This window comes from Filicampus tigris, chromosome 2 (assembly GCF_054856515.1).
Source record: "Filicampus tigris isolate MCC_2025a chromosome 2, RoL_Ftig_1.0, whole genome shotgun sequence".
In the NCBI taxonomy this organism is placed as follows: domain Eukaryota; kingdom Metazoa; phylum Chordata; class Actinopteri; order Syngnathiformes; family Syngnathidae; genus Filicampus; species Filicampus tigris.
The window spans coordinates 31,331,880-31,353,909 of NC_141218.1; the positions used below are offsets into that span (position 1 = coordinate 31,331,880).

At 41.8% G+C, this 22,030-nt stretch overlaps 1 protein-coding gene across 5 annotated transcripts in view; it reads right to left on the minus strand.

The window, feature by feature from the left end:
• Window positions 1-22,030, minus strand: part of gpc3 (glypican 3) — a 147,450-nt gene that overhangs the window by 33,821 nt on the left and 91,599 nt on the right. For all 5 annotated transcript variants that reach the window (XM_086024487.1, XM_086024484.1, XM_086024488.1 and 2 more), the window contains 3 exons: window positions 18,356-18,498; window positions 17,915-18,040; window positions 11,267-11,378 (listed from right to left, as the gene is read on the minus strand). In XM_086024487.1, the coding sequence (XP_085880613.1) occupies window positions 11,267-11,378; window positions 17,915-18,040; window positions 18,356-18,498 (381 nt within the window). The remainder of the gene's footprint in view (window positions 1-11,266; window positions 11,379-17,914; window positions 18,041-18,355; window positions 18,499-22,030) is intronic.

Here is a 22,030-nt window from a genome sequence, read left to right on the forward strand (position 1 = left end):
GAATAATGGTTCAAGTAGTTAACTAGTTGTGTATTGTGTATTTGTAACAATATTAGGCGATTATACATATACATTGATACAGTCATACAGTCATAACAGACCTCAGAGGGAAACCATTACCATTACTACATACAAAATGTGTTTGACAACCCTGATTTAGACGGTGCAGAACTGGTCCATCGAAAATATCGACAATGGACTGACACAGCTGGGGCCATTCCCTTCAGAGTGCAAATGATGTTAAGACCTACAGCAATTGCTTTACATGATTTCATAAAGCACCTTGAGCTGTTATAAGAGGCACATTCAGAAATGACATATTATACATGATTTCATCCAAAAGTATCAATGAACCAATTGAACTATACAGAGCAGTGTTAAGAGTTACCAATGAAAACTAAACTTATATTAGGATATTTAGGATGTTGATGCCACATCGGCAGCCTTACTGTATAAGTGCCTATAATACCTTTTTGGAGAACAAGAAAAAACTCACAACTAGAGTTCCCTCGATTCAACTTTGCGGATTATCATGACCTGGCCGGCTAAGAATCTACACAGACATAACGAGAATTCCAAAAAGCTTGAAGGCAGATACGCTATGTTTTCTTTCTCCGTAAAAACATGATGCTGTTATCATGTTGCTATGAGCAAGTGAAAATCCAACTCCAGCCTTTTGTTTTCGGTTACCATGGTTGGTGTCATACATGACTGACTGTTATCAAAAGAATAGAAATGCAATCTTAAGATTCTGCATCACTCTTTAATAGATGGAACCGATTGAAATGAGATATAACAGCAAGCATGAATGGGATAGTTCCACATTATAGCGTTTTAACGGTTTCAACTGCGACACAGTTTTTTTTTTTCAATTACATTTTCAATCCACCACTTTAGAAATTATAATAATCTCTCTCCTTCTAGTCATGCCAGACTGCTTAGGTGGTAATTTAGGAGAGATACCACATAACAAATTATGCACACCTCACCACAATAAATCAGAGTTGGGCTTTTGCTAATAGTAAAATGCATTTCTTTGCGGAACACATTAATAGCCGACTATGCTCCGCTAATTACGAGCGACTGGTATAAGCCAAAAATTCCAGGGCCGTTTTTTTTTTTTTTTTTTTTTTGTCCAGTCCTGGCAGACACACACGCAGACAGAGCTGCCACAACCTGAGGGGCAAAGGGGGGCTGCTGAGATGAAAAGCCAGGGACCTTGCGGGGCAATGAAAAAAGTTAAGGGAGTGCAAACACTCTGACAGGTCCAGAGAGGAGCCTCAACTCTGCTGTGCCTGCCCCAAACAAAAGGCGGAGGAGGTCTGTGACCCTCCCATGGAGACCCTCTGATGACCTAGCGCAGACAGGAAACAGGAAGTGTGACCCCTGACCTCTTTGCGAGGGGAGGGATCCTGTTACACAGGAGCATGTGACTGCACCCGGTGACAACAAGCTCAGAATGTCAGAAACTTCAGCAGGAACAACTCAGCTGTTGATATCTTCACCTGCCTCTTGGCAAACTAATAAAGAGTAAGAAACGCAGTCATAATGGACCAAGACCAAAAATAAAACACTGCGGTGAGGCAGGCGCCAGCCTCGCGCCATATAGTGCAACAACTGTGTCATTTATTCCAAAGTGCACTTTGAGATCAGTTTCATTGAAATTTGTGCTTTCCAGTTCAAATCATTTCTGCTCACTTTGAATGATAGCAAAGTTCACTCCCTCAAACTTATTCAAAAGCAATGGTGTTGCTTATATGAGCATTTCCATTTCGAATCCGAGGTTTTCATGTCACGTGTATGACCATGTGATGTCATAACAGGTTGAGCGTGGGTCTCCTTCTGCCATTCAGCATTACATCACAACAAAAATAAGATGTCAATTGCTCGAGATAACTTAGCGAAGGGATCCAGTCGAGATGTCTTGGTTTTAATCAACTAATGTGGTTGGTTGGCCATTTAGAGTCAAATATTGATCAGTGATGTAAAGCAGAAATGGGAACATGCAACGGCTGAGTAGTTAGCATGTCTGCCACACAGGAAGCAAGAACGGAAAGAAAGAGCTATGGAAAAGGAAGAAGATGGTGGCTCAGATGGTAAGAAAGATATCAAAGGAAGGAAAAGGAAGAAAAAATAGAATGGAGGGAATGGAAGAAGAAACAATAGTCAGTAGTTTGTTCTCCATGCAAAGTAATACTGTAAATGATTACTTTGTGTTGGTGTAAGTGTTTGACCGAGGCAATGTAACACTTTTGATCGGATCAACTTAAAAGTCAAGTTTTGAACTAAATCATAAATATAATTGAAGAGCAAGTCATCAAATTTGCTGAAACAGACAACAGTATTTTTCCTTTTCAGTTGTTCCAAAGTATAATTTATTTTTCCGTGCAGGCAGGACTTTTCTAACCCTGCCGTGTCATAATTACACCTTGTGCAATGGGGTGGCCGCGGTGTGGGCATGTGTACAGAGAGGTGACCCTGGCTTGAGCCAAAAAGGTTGGGGGCGGGGGTTTGGTTTGCAGGCAAGGGGGTGGAAGTATATGGAAGTCTGAGGAGGAATGGCTGTCAGTGAAAGAAGGGATGGTTGGGCCTCATTAGCGGGCATACTAATTGGAAGGAAAAGGGCCCTCACATGCTCTGTCTGACCTCCCAGCCAGCAGGGGAGAGAGCTGCTGTGCAGGGTCTGTGTGGACGTCTGGGGGGCAACGGGGGGGGGGGGGGGGGGGTTATCTGGTCATTAGATTCCCAAAGTTAAAGAACCATAACTTCACATAACGCCTCCAATCCTCAACCTAGCATGAAGCCCAAAGCCACCTGAAAGGAGAACATGCGTGTGGCGCTTTGACGAGGGAAACGATTGCGCCTGCATAAATGCCCCGCCGGCTCCTCAGAGGTTTACACCAGGTGTCACACTTCATTTAAAAAACCCTCATGGCTTATCACCCGCTCACAAATATAGCGGAATAACAAGCGCTCCTTCCTCCACCGCAAGAGCAGCCGTACTTTGGCCACATAAAAGCTAAGAGGGCAAGAGGACGAAGGCCCCGAGGGGGTTTGTTAAATAACGCTTGGTAAATAACATCAAACGGAAATCTACCGCTTTGACTTGAAGGGGCATAATGGCTTGGTGAGCAAGTGTACATTTCCAAAACAGCAGGCTCTGTCTGACACCCTTGGTCTGATTATTAGTCTGATCATAAGCACACCAAGTAGGAGAGAGAATGCTGTCTCTTAAGAAAACCCTTTCTATTTTATATATCTGCTGTAATTATAACATGCACATGCTATGTGTACGTCACATGATTTAAGTTTGAAGTGCCGCTTTATGCTCAAGCCATCTGGTTTTATGTCACAGGCATATGTGAAAAGTATCGGTTATAATTATAGGCGAAAGCATGTAAAAAAACACACGCGCGCACACAACATCAAAAAGGGTACACTGAACACATACACGTTCAGTGTGCAGATGTGTGTGTGTGTGTGTGTGTGTGTATTCTATATGAGTTTGCATAAGGTGTCACGCACATACAGACCAGGCTCTGGTGCCTCTAAGGAAGTGAGATTGTGTGATGGAATTTTTGGCACTCGGGATCTGGTTTATTTTCCATCCTGGAATTCCTGTTCTACCTGCAAGATTTTCCCAGGTTCTGGCTTCAATTAGCCTGGGAAGCTGGAAAGAGGGGAAGGGATCTCGGGCTTTAGAGGGAAGGACGAGGCGGGAGGGAAGGGAGGGAGGGAAGTGCGACAGAACTGGAGTCTGTCACACACAAGTCAGCACAGCTGGAGTGTTGAAAAGAGGGCCAATGAGCCAGCAGAGATAAAGAACGCTGCAACTTGTAAAACTTTAACGCGGGATCCAAAGGTGGGTTAATCTGCTAATGAGAGAGCAATTGGAACCGTTTGTGATGAATTCATTTCATGTTGCCAAAATAGCATCCGTACAAAGACGTCTTTCATACCCATTGTGTTGTTAATGTATCTCTAAAGAGTGTCACATTGCCAAGTCGAGCTTGTCGGAATAAGTCCCAAGAGGTCTGACCCTCTAAATTGCAAATTCATCCGACAAATGAGTGGGAAACGCTCTGTAATCAAAGACCAATCACATAATTGCTCTATTTTGCCACTAGCTCAACCATCTCCTGTGAGATTAGCTGTCGGGAGCAGAAACCTGATACTCTGGGAAGCTCAACAGATGTGGAGCAAAACAAGCATCATCTCCGCAGAACAAGAAGACATCATCAAAATAATATGTTCTCACTTGAAGGCCGTCGTCACCACACGGGAGCTGTCTGGGCCACTTTTCGTAATAGACGCATCGCATGCGGCGCGTCATGATGCACTGGCACGGCGGCGGCGGCGGAGGAGATGCCTTGCGTTGATGAACACTTGACTGTGTCAGCTCTGACATATTTTAAACTGCACAGACAGGACCTCACACAGCGACAAAAACGTGCCACGGCTCCTCAAAGTCTTGTGTTGCTTCAAGAATTTGTGAGGTTAAAACAAAAGAAGAAAGCAATGTCGCTCAATCCATTTATTGTTCCCAGATCATGTTAACTTTGGCTCATGATATCAGCAGTGCTAAGCGTGAGAAAAGACATACAGTATTATTTCTTTTGGTATTTTCCTCCGGGTGCCCCTTTCCAGATAGCCCCTGTGACTGTAGATACTCAGATCAATGCTGACAATGTGAGAAATGACACATTCCCTGCTGCATAGTTGCATTTCTCACGGTTTACGACGCAGAGCGCTCGGAACAGAGGAAGGAAAAAAAAAAAAAAGACGATTCACGCTCCGAGTGTAGTCTGACAAATGAAAATTAAAATAAAAAAAAAAAAAAAAAAAAATAGGGTTCTTGGAGGTTTTTGAAAAACACATTGTTTTCTAAATGTAAACAAAAGTATTCTCTCATTTTTTGGTCTCATCTCTAGAAAAGTGTACGTTGACTGCACTCCTATTGAAGGATGTCACTTTACTTTGTGTAGTCCATCCAATTCTGAACACATACAGTCCATACATAGAAATAAGACAAAGTAATAACTACTGGCTTAACATCATGGCATCATTTTTGCAGGCCCATGTGACTGGATTGATTGTTTTGACAATGTTGTCATCTGTATAAAAGAAACGCGGTTGCTTTCTGTAAACGAACCCGAAGTCTCAGTCACTTTTCCACTGTACAGTATTGCTTGGCTCAGTTCAGCTTGGTACAGACAGTTAGTTTTCCACTTCAGAATAGCCCCATGAGAAAGTGTGGAAAACCACACAGCTTTCAATGTGTCCGTTGGAATAAAATGTTAACAAACAACAACAATGAAGGAGAATGAGCTTGCCCTCCATTTACTCCTCGACACGTGCCGGTCATCTGAATTTAATTTCAGAGGAGACTCTGGGCAGCAAGAAGACAGACTGTAGCAAAATGGAGACTTTGGAGCATAATACTGCAATGTCCTTTAGCAAAGGCACAGTAATAAGGGGAGCTTTAACTAGCAGAGCTGGCCATTCTGCCTATGTGACGGACCGGTCCGCCTATTCGCCGATCCACCCATTTAGTTGACGATAAACGATAGAAACTTAAAAAAATATATATAGTTGGACTAAGCCTAGTCGGAAGCCCATTTTTTTCTGTCTATGTAATGATTTATTTTATTCTCTCCTTTTTTGGTGAAATACCCAGCTCTGATAAATAGCACGTGTCTTTATTTTTGTCATTTCTAGCTGTGTATGCTCGAATGTTGCAATGTCATGACAATGATGAAACTGCTTGACCACTGAGCGACCAGAAGTGGTTTGGAGCTGTGATTCACCAGGTTGGACTAGAAATAGATCCGAGGTGAGCAGAGATGGTATGGTTCAGGGCCATTTTAGTTTATGAAAACTAATTAAATGACTAAAACTAACATTGAAAAAATATTTTCGTTAAAGGGGCTCTTGGATGAGCTTAACATTGGCACTTATATAATAGTTATGTAAAAATGACATTAGTACTAAAATGCCCACCTCAAAGGACTCTGTAGTGATTTAAGGGCTTTTTTTGTGATTAGGTTTACAACAAATGTCCACGCCCCTTTTTGGGCCGTGGCTTATGTTATGTTTTCGGTCTAAGCCGACCACGTCACGGGAGGGAACCAAGCGTGGTAATATTGCTCGCTTTGTCAGTTCTGTTGTCTAAAACGGCGACCGATCGCCACCAAAATGCAAATGCACATTACTACTCTTGTCCACGTCAATCTGTGAAAGTATGAAAGTGTTCTGCACAATAGTTTGGATTTATTGACATAAAACGTGATCTCATCATGATCACCTCCACAAAATCAAAAAATACAGTGACGATCGCTTCTCCACTTACTCAGGCTGAAGCGGACAAGACCATCAATGCGCACACGAACCCCGACTGGTTATATTTTGGACATTTAGCGACGCTGAACTCGTATCAACTCTCGGGAGGCAGACGGCGACTGGCTGCGGACAAGCAATCAGGCAAGCATGGATCTTCATCCCCCAACCCCCAATTCGCTCGACTCCCCAGCTAACAGTAGGATAACAATACAGCTAATAGCAACAACTAGCTTCAGGCTGTTAAAACAAAAGGCGTTATCACAACAACATTAGCTCCTTACTGTCCGAGCAGCGGGTGGAGGTGAACATGGGCCTACGTCTTCATGTCGCGGGGTTGCCTCCCAAGCAGTCGCGTGCGTGGCCCGACACCGCTTGCATCCGCGAGAGTGAAGCGGCGTCAGAGTGAGGTACGACCACCTGGAGTGTCTTGAACGTGCGCATCCGACTCCCCAGCCGAGTGTGGTCGCATTGGAACGCACCATTTCGGCTGTTACCTTCCAAATTGGACGGCGTGTTGTCGGTCGAAAAACTGTGGCCATTCCTCATCCAAATAAATGTGCACGTCTCCTCATTCCCACTTCAGTCTCTGTAAATATCCTGAATGGTGTTAAATGCCTCGCTCATCCTAACCGTGATCAGCAAAGAAGCAGTGTTTTTTTTTTTTCAAAGAAACAGTGTGCGCTCGTCCCAGCATAAATCTATGTAGCTCTGCTCGATTCCACAATTCCTCATTCTCATATAAATCAGCCACGGAGAGGTTAATCCTTTTGATATATGGAAGTGGGCATTAGTAGGGATGTCCACATAAATTTTGTTGCCAATTGATCACCGTTTTTGAACGTTATAAGCAATGAAAGTACAATGATTTCCAATGGAGAGTTTGTAATCGGTTCCTCCAGTGACTCCAACCGAACAAGCATAGAACGGCAGGGGGCGCGGCCATTCTCTTCATTAACAAGAGGCATTATTCATGGAGTCACTTATTTCCTAATTTTTCATTTCAAATTTATTGATAAAATAGAAAATGACAACTCTTTTCATTTTCCTGATCAAAAAGTATACAAAATGAACTTGTTAGTGAAAACATGGCCATCCCGGCCCCATCGTCTCTTTAAGGAAAAAAATAAAAAGGAAAATGCATTAAAAAATATCGAAAACTAACTGAAACTTCATTTTATGTTTACAAAACTAACTATAATTATCGTGAAAATGTACTTCCTTTTTGTCTCAATTAATTGAATACTTTTAAAAAAAATAATAATTTATCTATATACATTCTCAAACAGCAAAACATATAGCATTCTTCAGAAATCATTTGTCAGTACAGTAGAAACAGATAAAGAACATTTGCAAGGCTTTTTCAAAAATGTCTTTTACAAAAATCACTATACGTGCTCAATTAATTTAATACATGAGCCTTTGAGGAGTTGATTTTAAATGTAACGACCAATGACGGCTCAGGTTCAGAAAACAAGTGAGCCGTGATTGGTTGTTACCTGAGCCCTGAGCAACTTTGATGTCATTTTCAGTTAACAGAAGTGGAAAAGATGTCCGCCCCCTGAGATGGATAAAAATGGGTGCAGTTTTGCTGCTTACCTCATATTCCACAAACACAATAATAAAAAAAAAAAAGACAAAAGTTTGTGAGCCGTGTGCCTTGTGAAGCACACATTCACACAGAGCAACCTGAGACTGAAGCAGTGGAATGTGGCATCAACATGGCATGCCTCTGGTCCACCTGCAGGGACATTTACACATACTTTGTTGTTGGCAGCACCTTATACATGCTGCATAAACGGGGGCAGATGAAAGTAATTGTGTGTGGGTTGCCGACTTCTTCATCTCCTATCAGATGCTTATTTAGTCCATTTGCTCTCAGCCCCGCACCATCCAAGTGTCGGGGAGGCGGAGACCTTGTAAAACTGCTTTTAACAGAACAAGGCCACTTTCTCCAGAGAATGTTTACAACACACCAACTCCGAGCAGCTTGCTTGGTAAAATACACAGTAGAGTCAATAAACATTTACCAGGATTACGAAGCATGTTTACAGTTTTATCTCCTTTCTTGAAATTATTTGTAATGGTTGATTGGCAGGCCAACATCAGTTGAGTTTGTTTTAACCGACTGCAGTTAGTCAGGATCAGAGTTAGCAGAATGTCGAATGTTCCCTCTTGCAGAATCCAACAATGTATGCATTTATTCCATGAGACATATTCGATCAAAGGTCCCAAGCCTAGGGCGGTGCAATTAATCAAAATTCAATTACAATTACGATTATTACACTGCAAAATTAGCATAATCGTAAAAAAACGATGATTTAATATGCATTTATATCCAACGCACTGTTTGTTTACACGCAAGGAAATCATACTGGAATGATACATTTGCACCTTTTTTTTTAACTAATTTTATAAATTTTGGTTGGAACTTACATAATTATAGTGTTTCCCCAAAAATGATTTGTGTTTATACCTTTTTTACATTTTACATGACATTTTCTTGTTTTGTACCAAAAAAGAAATGATCGTTTGACTAATCGTGATTTCAATTATTACCAAAATAATCGCGATTCATATTTTTTTCATAATTGAGCAGTACTACCCAAGCCATCAAAATATTTTTCCCACAGTTTTATGCATACCAAAAATGAAAATGAGTCTGTGACATGGTTTAAGTTTGACGTCGATGAGGTTTGTCAATTGTTTGCAATAGGCGATAATAAAAGGCAGAAGGCAAAAAAACGAGATTCGCCACTCGTTATTTAAGTACCTGCCCACTCAACTCAGAAGAAATGGCTGAGCGGCGCCTGCGTTATGTGCAAAGCTAAAACTTTGCATTAGCTGCCAAAATCAGAGAAGTTGCAAAATAAACTGCTTCAATTTATTTTTGGAGAAACTCCTATGCATTTGGGAACCAGAACTCTCCTGTGTCCGGTCATATTTCGTGGAGGTTGGCTTGGTCAACGTGAGCTTTCACACATGCTGAAAACATGTTGTCGGCTTTTAAAATACACAGCCACAATTGGTCCCGCTACCTAGAGTGCTCCGGGAGGTTGCAGGACAAATTTGACTGTCTTACATTCCAGATATTTAAGACTAACTAAAATGACCATTTCCAACCCAAATTATTTGCACACCAAATAAAACAAATTCAAAGATTATTTAAAGCGGAAGTCAATGCAAACATTTTTTTTTTTTTCAAGAATATTTTCCCCACTAGCCCACTAGTTGAAACAGGGCATTCTGATAAATATTGCACTCGTGGAATAAGTGTTAATCCAATCGTTTTTGGCCATCTCTGGGGGCGGCCATTTTGTCTTCTGTCGACTGATAATGACATCACAACTGATTGCTCACAACGACCAATCACGGCTCAGATTCAGAAAACATATCAGCCGTGATTGGGCGTTAGTTGAAAAAGTTACTACTCCCCCTTTTTTAAATCATGATTACAATTTCTACTTTATACCAGTTTTATGCAAATATATTTGTAAGACTTAACTTATATCCAGGTATACAGTACATGGTTTTGTTAAACTAACAAAGTAAAATTGTGTGTAATAAACTGTTGTATGCTTGGTTTTGTTTGATTGTCGGCTTGTTTTATGGTTGAAAAGAGAAAACTCGAATGTAGATAAGGATAGTTTGTAGTGGCATAAAAGCACACTTCATCATACTAAGCATTCCTAATGTTTCCCTTCTCTGGTCGCTAAAAAGTAGCCAAAATATCAAAAACAGCTGTCAGTGTGATGCAGTGCAAGGATTTAATAAATATGTCATTTATTAATTATTAGTCGTACCTGATTAATTCTACAGTGAGTGTGTGCCGTTGATGAAAATGATAACATAATGTTGTTGTTGTGATTTTGACTTAGCAAGTTACTTAAATGATTTACACAGGAGGCCCGTCCTGATGCAACACCATTTTTTTTATTTTTTTTATCTGGGCTTGGGACTAGCGGTGGCTGGCTATTGGGGCACTGGCCGGGAATCGAATCCACAGCCTGTGCAAGAAAGGCAGCTGCACGTACCAGTGCGAAAATGATTACGTACGGACAAAAATAAGCCCCATCTTTACCAAAAAAAAAAACCCAACTCATTGTCATAACAGAGTCAAACTGAGTCACGAGTGGGAGATGTTAAAAATAACAAGACAGAAAGGGAGTGAACAAACTTCCGACGATGATGTTAAAAAGCCTGACTTCCCAGCAGGACTAAGCATGAGGTAATGCTGAAAAACCAAATTACAGTCGGAAACCACAAGCCTCTGTATTTTTTCTTGAGAGTCTCTGCTTGTCAGAGGAGCTGAGAGGGTCGGCAGCTGCTCTTTGGATCTTTCGGATTGTTTAAAGCCGAGAGAAGTATTGTAATCCACCACGACAGGCCTGCGGCGCTCGCAGGCTCGCTCTATCTCTCTCTCTCTCACACACACACAGAAACACTTTAGGCAAATGTGTTTGGGGGGGCTGTGGCGATTCAACATGTTGACAGCTACAAGTTCTACCACCAGGAAGCAGGAAATTTGGCCACAGCCGCTGCATGATACATCTTCCTGCTAACTTTGAGCCTAGGTGCAAGCATTTCTGGTTCCTGCACTCCAAAAGGTGGTTTCCATGGCAATGACAGTATGAAAAATAGGTCTCCAACTCTGACAACAGCTGGGGCTTACAGTGCAAATCATTTTTAAAGGTCAAAACAATCTCCATCGCCCTTGCAAGTGTCCTACACTGGCCCCACTGTTGTGAATGTGTGTCTCAGACGCAAACTTTTTTTGCAAGTTCTTGCCACTAACTCTTATACAATGGACAAATGTTCACTTGTCTCTGCTGACCCCCACACCTGCGTGATGACATTGGCTCACACATGAGTATACACTCGCAACATGAACTTTTCCCACATTACATTTTCTAAAAATCAGAGCACTCACCTGGTTGATGTGCTTGAGTTTGTCTATCATCTGACTGATGACAGGCTCCAGGGGCTTGTTGCTTCGGGATTCAGAACCAGAGTGTGACCGCTTCAGGCTGGGCCCCAAAAACCTGACAAGGGAGGCAGCTGTATTAAAAATACAGGAATTGACATAAGGCAATGACATCACAGGGGGCTTCAAGAGTGTTGAAAAAAAAACCGGATTGATACAGCATTAAACTCAAATTGCACTGTATTGAGAGGTGTTTCCAAAAAAGGGGCATCGTTCATAAACCAACGATTCTTTATACAATTTTGTCAGTTACACTCCCAATATATCCATCCATCCATTTTCTATGGTGCTTGTCCTAATCCAAGAGGTAGGCAAACAACAAATCACACCCACATTCAAACCAATTGGGAATTTAGAGTTTTCAATAAACCTGACATGCATGTTTCGGTAATGTGAAAAGAAGATTGAGTAGCTGTAGAAAACTCATTCAAGCAGGGAGAACGTGCAAACTCAACACAGGAAGCCTAGAGTAGAGATTTGAACCCGAACGGCAGAACTGTGAGGCAGACGTGCTAAGCATCAGTCCCACTGTGCTGCATGTCATCAATAAAATCCATTGACACAGCTACAGAAATATTTTCAAAGTCATGAAAATGGGATCAATGGTTATTTAATTGTTTTCATCCAGATGAGTAGAGGCCCTTGGGGGCAAACACTATAACACTTCTGTAGAAGAAGACTACTGCAGTGGCCACACTGAAACCTGTATGATAAATAAATACAAATAAATCGAGAAAAAAAACATGAAGAAGATAAAAAACATGAATGACAGCCTCTGATAAAATAACAGGAAACATCATCTGTAATGATTCTCTGGTGATGTGACTAAAATTAGGAGTTTACTGCCACCTTGTGGCAATTGTGTAAATGGCAGGACCACACTCTTTTTTTCTTTTTCTTTTTTTTAGATGTGGGTCAGAGGTCATGTAAATTACCAGCTTAACATGAACCAAGGGGCATTCCACTTCATTTGTAGGCCAATTGAAAAAAAAAAAAAAGATTTTATATAGTCAGTGGGGAGACCCTTGTAGTCCCCTAGACCATTTTTTAAAATCTTAGCAGGTTTCTCAAAAGTGACGTAAGCCATACATTTAACATTTACACTCGTCCTCGTCGGTTGAAAACAATGTTCCGAGTGTATACAGAAGGAAAAAAACCTTTGCCATTACAAAACCTCTATCAACTGAAACAGGTGACTTTGGTAACATGTCAACACTAGCACCTGCGATATTAGTATAAAAAAAAGAAACAACAACAAAAAAAAACATGGCTAATTATTACCATACCTTTACTTTGACAATACGGTTTTGGTTGAAATTAGAGAGTGAATCTCTTGGTGTGGACTATTTTTATTAACACCTCTTGCTGAGGCCACAAAACAGCGAACGGAAGATGGCTTGCCCATAATCAATCCTTCATTGCTTGCTGAACTGAGATCTTGCGAGGTTTGCTGGCAGCTCATATGATGGTTTGAAGACTTTGATCAAAGTCTGTGTTCCAACATTCATTCAGTGTTTTTCTAATCTTATATTAAAGCATGTCCGTAATGCGCCTTGCTGCTTCCTGAAATAGATAAAAGTGTCACCGTGCACCTTTCAGCGTGAGAGCAGCATTAGGTACAAGAAATGCTCAGGAGCTGAGCGCCACTATGTGCGCCTGTTGTCTCACTGGTGGACAATTATGGCGAGACCCGCCTGAAGTAGTACGTCTGCTCGTGTCATTAAAAAGACAAGATGGCCTGGAAAGCATGAGGTAGCTCTCTCTTCCTATCTCTCTGTCTCTTTCTCCCTCAAACACACACAGGCACCCCCCCCCCACACACCCTTCACCTTCAATTTCCACTAATCAGTTTTTCTGTGCACTAAATCCGGTTTCCATTCAATTCCAAAGACGTTTTCCCTAATTATTTATTCTTCTTATTAAGCACGATCTCCAGCCTTTCCGCTGCTAATTATCACATTAATAATGGAAAGAGATGTGTGATTCATTTAGCATCAGGGGAGGTGTGGGTCGAGGAGGGAGGAGCTAAGTAAGCTAGGCTCATGCTCCTTGTAATAGATGCCTGGAATGTTACCAGATGTAATACATTGTTTTATGTATTGATTTTGTTTTCACTGTTTTTATGTTATACTTGAATAATACTTGAAAATATACTAATGCGCCCGCCCGCCCAAGCTGACAAGCATGGACAGAGGTCACGCTTTTTGTGTTTTGTTGCTTCTGTTAATGCACTGCTCCCTTTGGCTACATGTCATGCGGGAGTCAAGTAATCCGCATAGTACAATAGATATACAAGGTTCTGTAAGTGACTGATTGCAATTATCCACAATGGTGTCAATTTTTTATTTTATTTATTTATTTTTTTAATTCTGCTTCTGACAATGTATAATGTAGTTTGGGTGTCTCCATCTTGTTCACTGTAAGGATGGATGGAACGTGAAACGTGATTTGGCCAGGGACACACGGTTTGAGTCTAATAAGTCTGCTGCCATGGCAATGTCAAATGAACCTAAACTATACCCAACTTTATACATCAAGATTTACCTAAAAAAAATACTTAGCTCTCCAACTACCTCCATCATGACCAACACTAAAATACATTACTGTAGCTGCTAATGAGTATCATAGTAGGTCTAAGTGTTCAATAAAAAAGAGAGAGAGTTCATATTCCTAAATAGTACATCGTATATTCTTGTAAACTACTGTAGTATTACGCTGAGTTTGAACATTAAAAATGTGCTTGATTTGAACGTATTAAACATTGTACACTGTACATAAATGACGACCCATTTAAAAGCTATTGCACATGAAAGTTCAATAAAAATGGTACTTAGTACCATTTTATTTATTATTTATTTAACTGTAAGGTTAAATACAACTGAACTGTACTTAGACAGTGATTCTTTCACCAAACACAAGAGGGAGCTCACATACCACACTTTGCTACACTGCTATAACAATAAGGTGGGAGAAGCAGAAGGCTATGTCAGAATGTGCACACTACTATTAAACCAGCAGCCGGCAAGTCCGAGTCGCTCAGGTAAAAGAAAAAGCGAGGGGACAAAATTCCAAAATGCAAAGCCACATTGACTTGAAGGCAGGATCTTGTCAACCCAACAATTGGTGTACCTGTAAACCAATCTTGCTGATTCATCCCAAACCCAACAGTATATACCAGTAGTTGGATTAAGAAAACGATGCATCGTGTTGTGTGTTTTAGGCGTAGCATCTTTTACCCAACAGATGCTTTAACAATTCATTCCAATTTTAATCCAGTATTTTGTTAAACCGACCCAACCTCTGACCTAACAGTTGAGTTACAAAATTGACCCTGCATTTTTAAGAGTGTATGGGAATACGTTTTTTTTTTTTAATATATCCGTTATTTCCAATGATTCTTGTGTCAAACAAAAATGACAGGAGGCTTAACTCTTTGATTGTACAGAATGTCTACGAATGTTATGATTCGACAATGTTGTTATAATGCATCGCCTTGTGTGACTCAAACCGAAATAAGCCCTGGTGTCTTTTGCTTTCTCTGACCAACTCTTCCTTCAGATATTGAATGTTTAGTCTGAAAGCATTTTCTTTTCCATCATTTATCCCTCGCACGTATGCAGGGGTGGATATGTACTGTTGGGAGATCACACACCACTCCAATCTCGCAGTTATCAGCATGACGCCGTTTGATGTTTAAGAAAAAAAAAGTTGCTCCTGTGATGTTAGCTCCGAGAGGTATGGTAAACCTCGCCTGACGAAAAAGCACTATATTCGGCTTTAAGGTCACTCCCGAAGTTGTGCCGCACTTGATTCTTCCAGGACCTGATAAAAAAAAAATAATCTAAAGGAACCATGTGAGACAATTTGAAGAAGAAGATGCTATCTTTAATAGTAATGGAATATGATCCGGCAGAAATCGAGGAGTAAAAAAGGTGCTCAGCTGTTTTTGCGCACACATGCCATACGAGGTGACACTGAGAATTGCTTGCCGGGAGGTATTGTAATCGCTCCATCATTCGCTCTCCTCTGCAGCCTCCCTACACGTTCCTATCACAGCGTTTGGTCCAGCTTGTAATCGTCCCCTCAGGACAATCCTGCCCCTCGCCAGCAACGTGTCTCCTCCTCAAATTCTCTACCTTCGAGGCAGACTCTCTCACAGCAGCTGCCCTCTTGAACAAGAGGTCAAAATTTCACCCGGAGCACATTTCCTCTAAAACGTGCCAGTGCAAAGATTTAACCCCACAAAGAATTCCAAATAGCAAGGCGTACATCTGCAGTGTATGAGAGTCCTAAATGATGGTGTGAATGGATGGAGAGACAGCAGCAGGGGCGGAGCTACAGGGTGGCCAGGCTCCCACACCTTGGGGAAAATCTTCATATCTGGGATTTTTCTGACATTTTCACATGGATACAGTATTCTTGGATACCTTGATACTCTGCCACAAGTTTTTTTTCCCCCTCATATTAACTGCATATTTAAATAATACATTGATCTGAATGAAAACACTCAAATAATCTGTTTTAAGTAAAGAACAGTCAATTCTTACAGTCTTACAATGGTGTGAAAGTCAAAATCATTACTTTCACACCATTGTAAGCAAACAACATGGCTGAGAAGTTGTTGTTTATCATACAGTCCACACAGGGCTGTAGTACTGCAGTCGGCACTGGACTCGAATCCGGACTTGACGCAGTTTTTTCTTGTCTCACACTTGACTCGAATGTCTCGAACTCGGCCATTGGACTCGCAAAACGTTTTTATCAACTTGACCGAGTCCAACTATGTTTTTGAAAGCTAACATAGTGGTATTAGTCAATGAATTTATGTTTATTAACATCCAAAACAGTTTTTGTATGTCCATGGTTGACATCGAAGCAGGAGGCACGAGTGTCACGCTCGCGAGTGTGGCTTTCATGAGCTGGGAAATCGGAGCACCTACAGAATAACATTTTTTTTATCTGGATTCAGGTGCATACCACATTTTGATTGTGTAGTTCCATTTACTACTTTTCAATTATGCATACTCGTGAAGGAAAGCAAAACGTTTTGGATGAAATTTAAATGAAAACCAAATTAAAAACCAAAACAAGTGTTTATTTTAGTATTCTTTAGCACAGTGTATTTCAAGTATTTTCTCCCTATTAGTGCAACTCCGCATAGTGTATAGTTTTTGTTTCGGTTTTAAAATGCACTCAACATTTACAGCAAAATAATTTCAGGGCCAGAGTATCATTTTCAATTTGAGTTGCACTCTCATTAGCAAAAATTGAAAGTTGAATGTACTACCATCTTCATCCATGATCCAATCTGCTTATCCTCACAAGGGTTACTACCATCTTAATTGTCTTATTATTATCTTAGTATGATTAATTTGTTTAAAGGAGATGTATCATGCTAGTTTAAATTTTCTACAGTTAACTACAGACATATACACAATAAGATATTACCTTTTCTTTCGAGTTGATTAAATTCATCTAGAAAATGATGTCTTGAAACGTTTTTTCATTCCAGATGCATAGCACATTTAGTGTATGTGTGTGTAGTGTGAATGTGTAGATCATATTATGCTTTTGTGCCAAACATCATTGCGAATTGCATTTGTGGATGGCTGCAGAACCACACTAGTGCACAGAGACAAGCATGGTATCAATTTGTAAAAAAAAATCGAATTGAATCGAAAATCGGGAACTGAAAATCGAAAATCAAATCGAATCAGGGCTTGATTGAATCGTTACATCATGGTAGACACACTTTATTTGCTTTAGCGGGCAACATAAACTGATGTGATGGGCTGCATCTGGCCTTGAATTTGACACCTGTCAACTACTTGGAACTCAATCTGGAAGCTAATCGTTATCTAATCATTGGTGATTAGTCGACTAGCAAAATAATCGTTTGTGGCAGCCCTACAGTGGCCACCCCGCTGAATTTTTCCCGGCTATGCCCCTGGAAAGCGAGACTTAATTATACGTGGTGTCGAGAGTGAGGGTGAAGTGGAATATTGTGTAGACCACATGAGGTTGTACAGAAATATGCGATGAAGGAGAGAATGAGGGAAATGGCAATTAAGTGAATGGCAAGACGGCGAAAGCATGCTCTGATATTAATAATGCTGCAGAGACAAAGTCAAGATTTACTCTCAACAAGTGGGAGAAAGGATGGTGGGGGGCTCAGGTGAAGCTCTTCAGCTCAAAGCAAACATAACTTTCATATCACCTCTATGGCGCTTCGCTGGCAAAGAAGGATGTCTTGCTAAATTTCTGTGTCGCCATTGGGCCATTCATGTGTGCCTCAACTTGAGAGTTTCACAAGTTGGTGATTTGTTTTGGGCCGCTATAGTAAGAACAAGTCGAATGTGGGAAGATGATCGTTTGCTCATGAAGTTAGATTTATTCCTGGACATTTTGTATCCCTCCCAGCCCCGCCCCCAAATTTCTTAAATGCTGACTTCGCCCTAGGGTGTACTATGCCTCTCGCCCAAAGTCAGCTGGGATAGACCACAGCTCACCTTAATAAGGACAAGCGCTACAGAAATCTATCAAATGCATTCAATTTGGTTGACTTCCATTCAGGAAGATGAGCCGCCGACTTACCTGTCTGTCATTTCTTGCCCATTCCAGCAGAGAGAGTGGTTTGCTGGAGCAGGCTCTCTGCTGCACAGAGATTCCCCGATACCACTGTAGAAGGAGCTGAACTCCCTCAGATTAGAAATGAACTCCCTGAAGAAGGTGAAGCAAGAAAATGTCCATCACATGAGTGAAACAGAAAGCTAGCCAATGAGATCAGTCCCACGGGAGAGAGAAAATAGCAATGTCTCTTCTCCTAATTGGCGTTAATTTAGGTACTGTGTTGCAGAGGCCAGTGGGCCCGAGGGGCATCGTTACAAAGTGCGCTCAGGCCTGTTACTGCATCACTTATGTGGGGCAAAGAAAGTGGATGAAACCGGCACAGTGTGGTTTCGGCGCACAAACACACTTTTCACCCGGGGGGATGGCTCTGAAATTGCGCAAGCTAGACGCCCGCCGTCTGCTCACCTGCGGAGCCCTCCTAAGGTCTCATCGGGATCCGAGGACGACGGCTGAGTGTTGCGGGCCGCGGAGGCAGCGAGACGCTGCAAAGGAGGGCCGGCGACAGAGCGGGCGGACCGCTGCGGAGATTGTCCGCACATCCCGCTCACCTGCGGAGGAGAGGGAGAAAGGAGACTGAGTGTGCTTCCATTCGACCTCCAGCATGTTTACTCCGTGTAGCCACCGCGCCACCACGGGCACTGTGCAAATTGTCATCGGTTGAGCTGTGTTTATTTTGAGAAAAGGGGAGAGAGTGGGGGATTTGCATAACAAACACGTCATTGTATCATCCGCCAGCCATTCGTGCCTCATTCGAGTTTGTCATCCCAACACTCCGAAACGGGAGGCAATAAAATGAGGCCTTTCGTTTGCCACGCTCCCTAAATAACTGCCGTTGTGTTTTCACGTGGGGTGTATGTAACAATAATAAAGCAGGAGTCCCGCTCTGTCTCCCGGAGATAATGGACTCGGCACACGCTTTGCAGGTGCTATAAACATGCAAATTGTTGTTAACGTTGAGCTGCCGGTTTAAAGATTTGCTGGTGGTTTAATTTCCCCAGGGGATACCGGCCTGAGCTTAATTTTGCCATCTAGCTTTAACAGCTAATTGTGTCTCGCTCTCCTGAAACTGAAGAGACTGGCGCTGCCGCGGCACATTACTGACGGAGACCGATAGATCGGTCAACATCGGACATCTATATTCTGGATACGGTGGCACACGCGCAAATATGCACCTGCTGTCATCTAAATGCTGCGGCTGAGTCTCCGATCTCCATAAAAGACTTTTACCCCATGACATGAGGACAACTTCATGTAAACACGCACACCAACACACATACGAACTTGAATAAGCATTCTCGGATCCCACGAGAGGTCATAACTTAAAGCTAGAGATTAAAAGTACACAATTGGACGTAACTCTCCCTGACTCATGTGCTATTTTGTTTAAACGTATACACTCTTTGTTTAATTTAGTTTAAATGTCGATGATGTACTGTGAGTGCGAATAGCTGGTTGTCTGTGATTGGCTAGCGACCAGTTCAGGGTGTACCCCGCCTACTGCCCGGAGACGGTCAGGTGGAACGTTTATTGGCTGGCTATACAATAAACACATACACACAGAGACACAGACAAACACATTTTTCCACCTACCGTCCCTAAAAGGAAGAAGTCCCCCTGGACCTCACAAAATCCGTAACACCTTACAAAAAAACACACACACGTCCACGCACACAATACTCCAAATAGGAGGTATCCTTGGTGTCCTGCCCAAAAAGAAAATTTGACCTCATAACAAAGGTCAAACTTAACCTAAACTATACCACACTCACATGAACACCGTTATGCTATATTAGGGCCTGATAACTTGGCAAATACCAAAAGCTATTTACATAAACACACACGCACACACACACACACACACACATTGTCTCTGTCAGTGCATCCTCATCGCCTACATCTTCCTCTCATGTAATCGTCCCCGCCTCCCACAGGCCGTGATTAATGTGATTGGAACCACGTTCCTCTTTTGGTTAGGCACGTTCCTTCAGAAGCCACGGGGGACTCTGGGGAGGGACTGATTCAGCGCAGACGCCCCTCCGTCCACCCATGCCCATTGTTTCGCAGAATCTTCAAGGAAGGGGCACATTATCGGGGTATTAAAGTCACGCATGGATGGACTAACACAAGCTACAGGGCAGCAGCTGATAAGGCCTGCCCTCAGTGGGAGTGCTTGGAAATACCTGCACGGTTTTATCTTCGCTGAGCAGCCCGCCGCACTGACGGAGGGATGGGGCCTGTCCGCAAGTCATGAAACACACAAACATGCCTTACGATTTGCATGTGTGCACAATTGCCAGCATGCACCTCAGGTCCTCTGGGTCCTAACGTCAAAATGACGCAAAAGCCACAACAGCAAATAAATACAGCAGGAAGACGACTTTCATCCAAATTCCACCTTTGTGGTCATATTATACTTTGTAGTAAGCAGTTTGCACATTTTTTGCATATTTTTTTCAAGAATATGTTCCCAGCAGGCAGACTAGTTGAAACACAGCATTCTGATAAATTTTCGTTTGCGGAATAAGTGTTAATCCACTCGTTTTCAGCCATCTATGGGGGCGGCCATTTTGTCTTCTGTCGACTGAAAATGACATCACAACTGCTCACAACGACCAATCACGGCTCAGATTCAGAGAACAGATCAGCCGTGATTGGTCGCTGTGAGCAGTTGTGATGTCATTTTCAGTCGACAGAAGACAAAATGGCCGCCCACGGAGATGGCTAAAAATTAGCACATTTTGCCTCTTAATTTATATTCCATAAAACGCAAAATTAATCGAAATCCCGTGTTTCAACTAGTGGGCCTGCTGGGAACATATTCTTGAAAAAAATATGTTTGGGTTGACTTCGGCTTTAAACATGCCCCTATTCTAATTTAGCAAAGAGTGCACTCTGTTTTATTCCCGTAACATTTTGACACTGTGGGCACTCTTTTTGTGTCCAGCGCAAGTGTAGTTTGGTGAGCTATCTAACTTTGCGGTGAGAGTTTTAGAATCAATGTTGGTATATTCCCATATGGGTGAATTTAAAAAAGGGCATTTTGCGCCATTTTGGGCGTGAAGACAGCCGACTTGATTCGACTCAGCTTCAGAAACCAGGTGAGCCGTGATTGGTCTTTATCTGAGCCCAGAGGGTGTGTGATGTCATTTTCAGTCGACATAAGTGACAAAATGGCCGCCCCCCTGAAAAGGCTAAAAACCACCACTCTACCACCTGAGCCATGCAGCCCCAACTTCAACCATTCGTTTTAATTGATATCAAAAGGGAAATGACAGTTGATTTCATATTTTTGTTGATTTGAATGAAAATGACTTTAATATTATCGTATTATCACATGTGACCCTGACTGAGAATTAGGTCTTTAACGCATTGCAAAATGCAAAATTTAGCATTTCTATTTGTGTACCGCTAACCTAGGTGAAGTCATGCAAGAAACGTGCTTGATAGTGGAACCTCTCGTCAGAAGTCTAATTATTCAGAATTCAGAACCATAACGTATAGTACAGTATCAGTTAAAGAAAAATAACTTTATGCCTATAAGTTCAGTTCAACTTCTCAGTTTATTAGAAAATATACATAAATCCAGTTCATAAACTCTGGCTTCACATCAATAAGGCGTGACAAAAAAAAAAAAAAAAAAGTTTCAAAGTCATTAATCTGTCACGAACACTAAAATAGATGAGTCAACGATGCGATTCGCAGCAGAGTTTTAAAATAGAGATCTGCTACTTGGCAAGGTTGAGATTTCTCTTCTAAGAAAAATTGATTTCACAGTTTTCACTCACAGATTTGTCATTTCTGAACCATTCAGAGTTGTTGAACTTCCCCTTTATAGACACTGCTTCTCATACTGACGAAATAGCAAAAAGATTTGAATATGTTGAATACAAGGTAAGACCTATAACTTTTCAATAAGGCTGAAATGATGAGGCGATTATGTGCATTGAACACGAATGAATACGACTGAGTGCAAATCCTGTGTAATTGAGATTTGCAACCGGTATATTTATGGTGGCATAAATGTGAAGTAAATCGGACACATTCGAGTAAACGGGCAATCAGCGAGAGAGCCAGAATTAA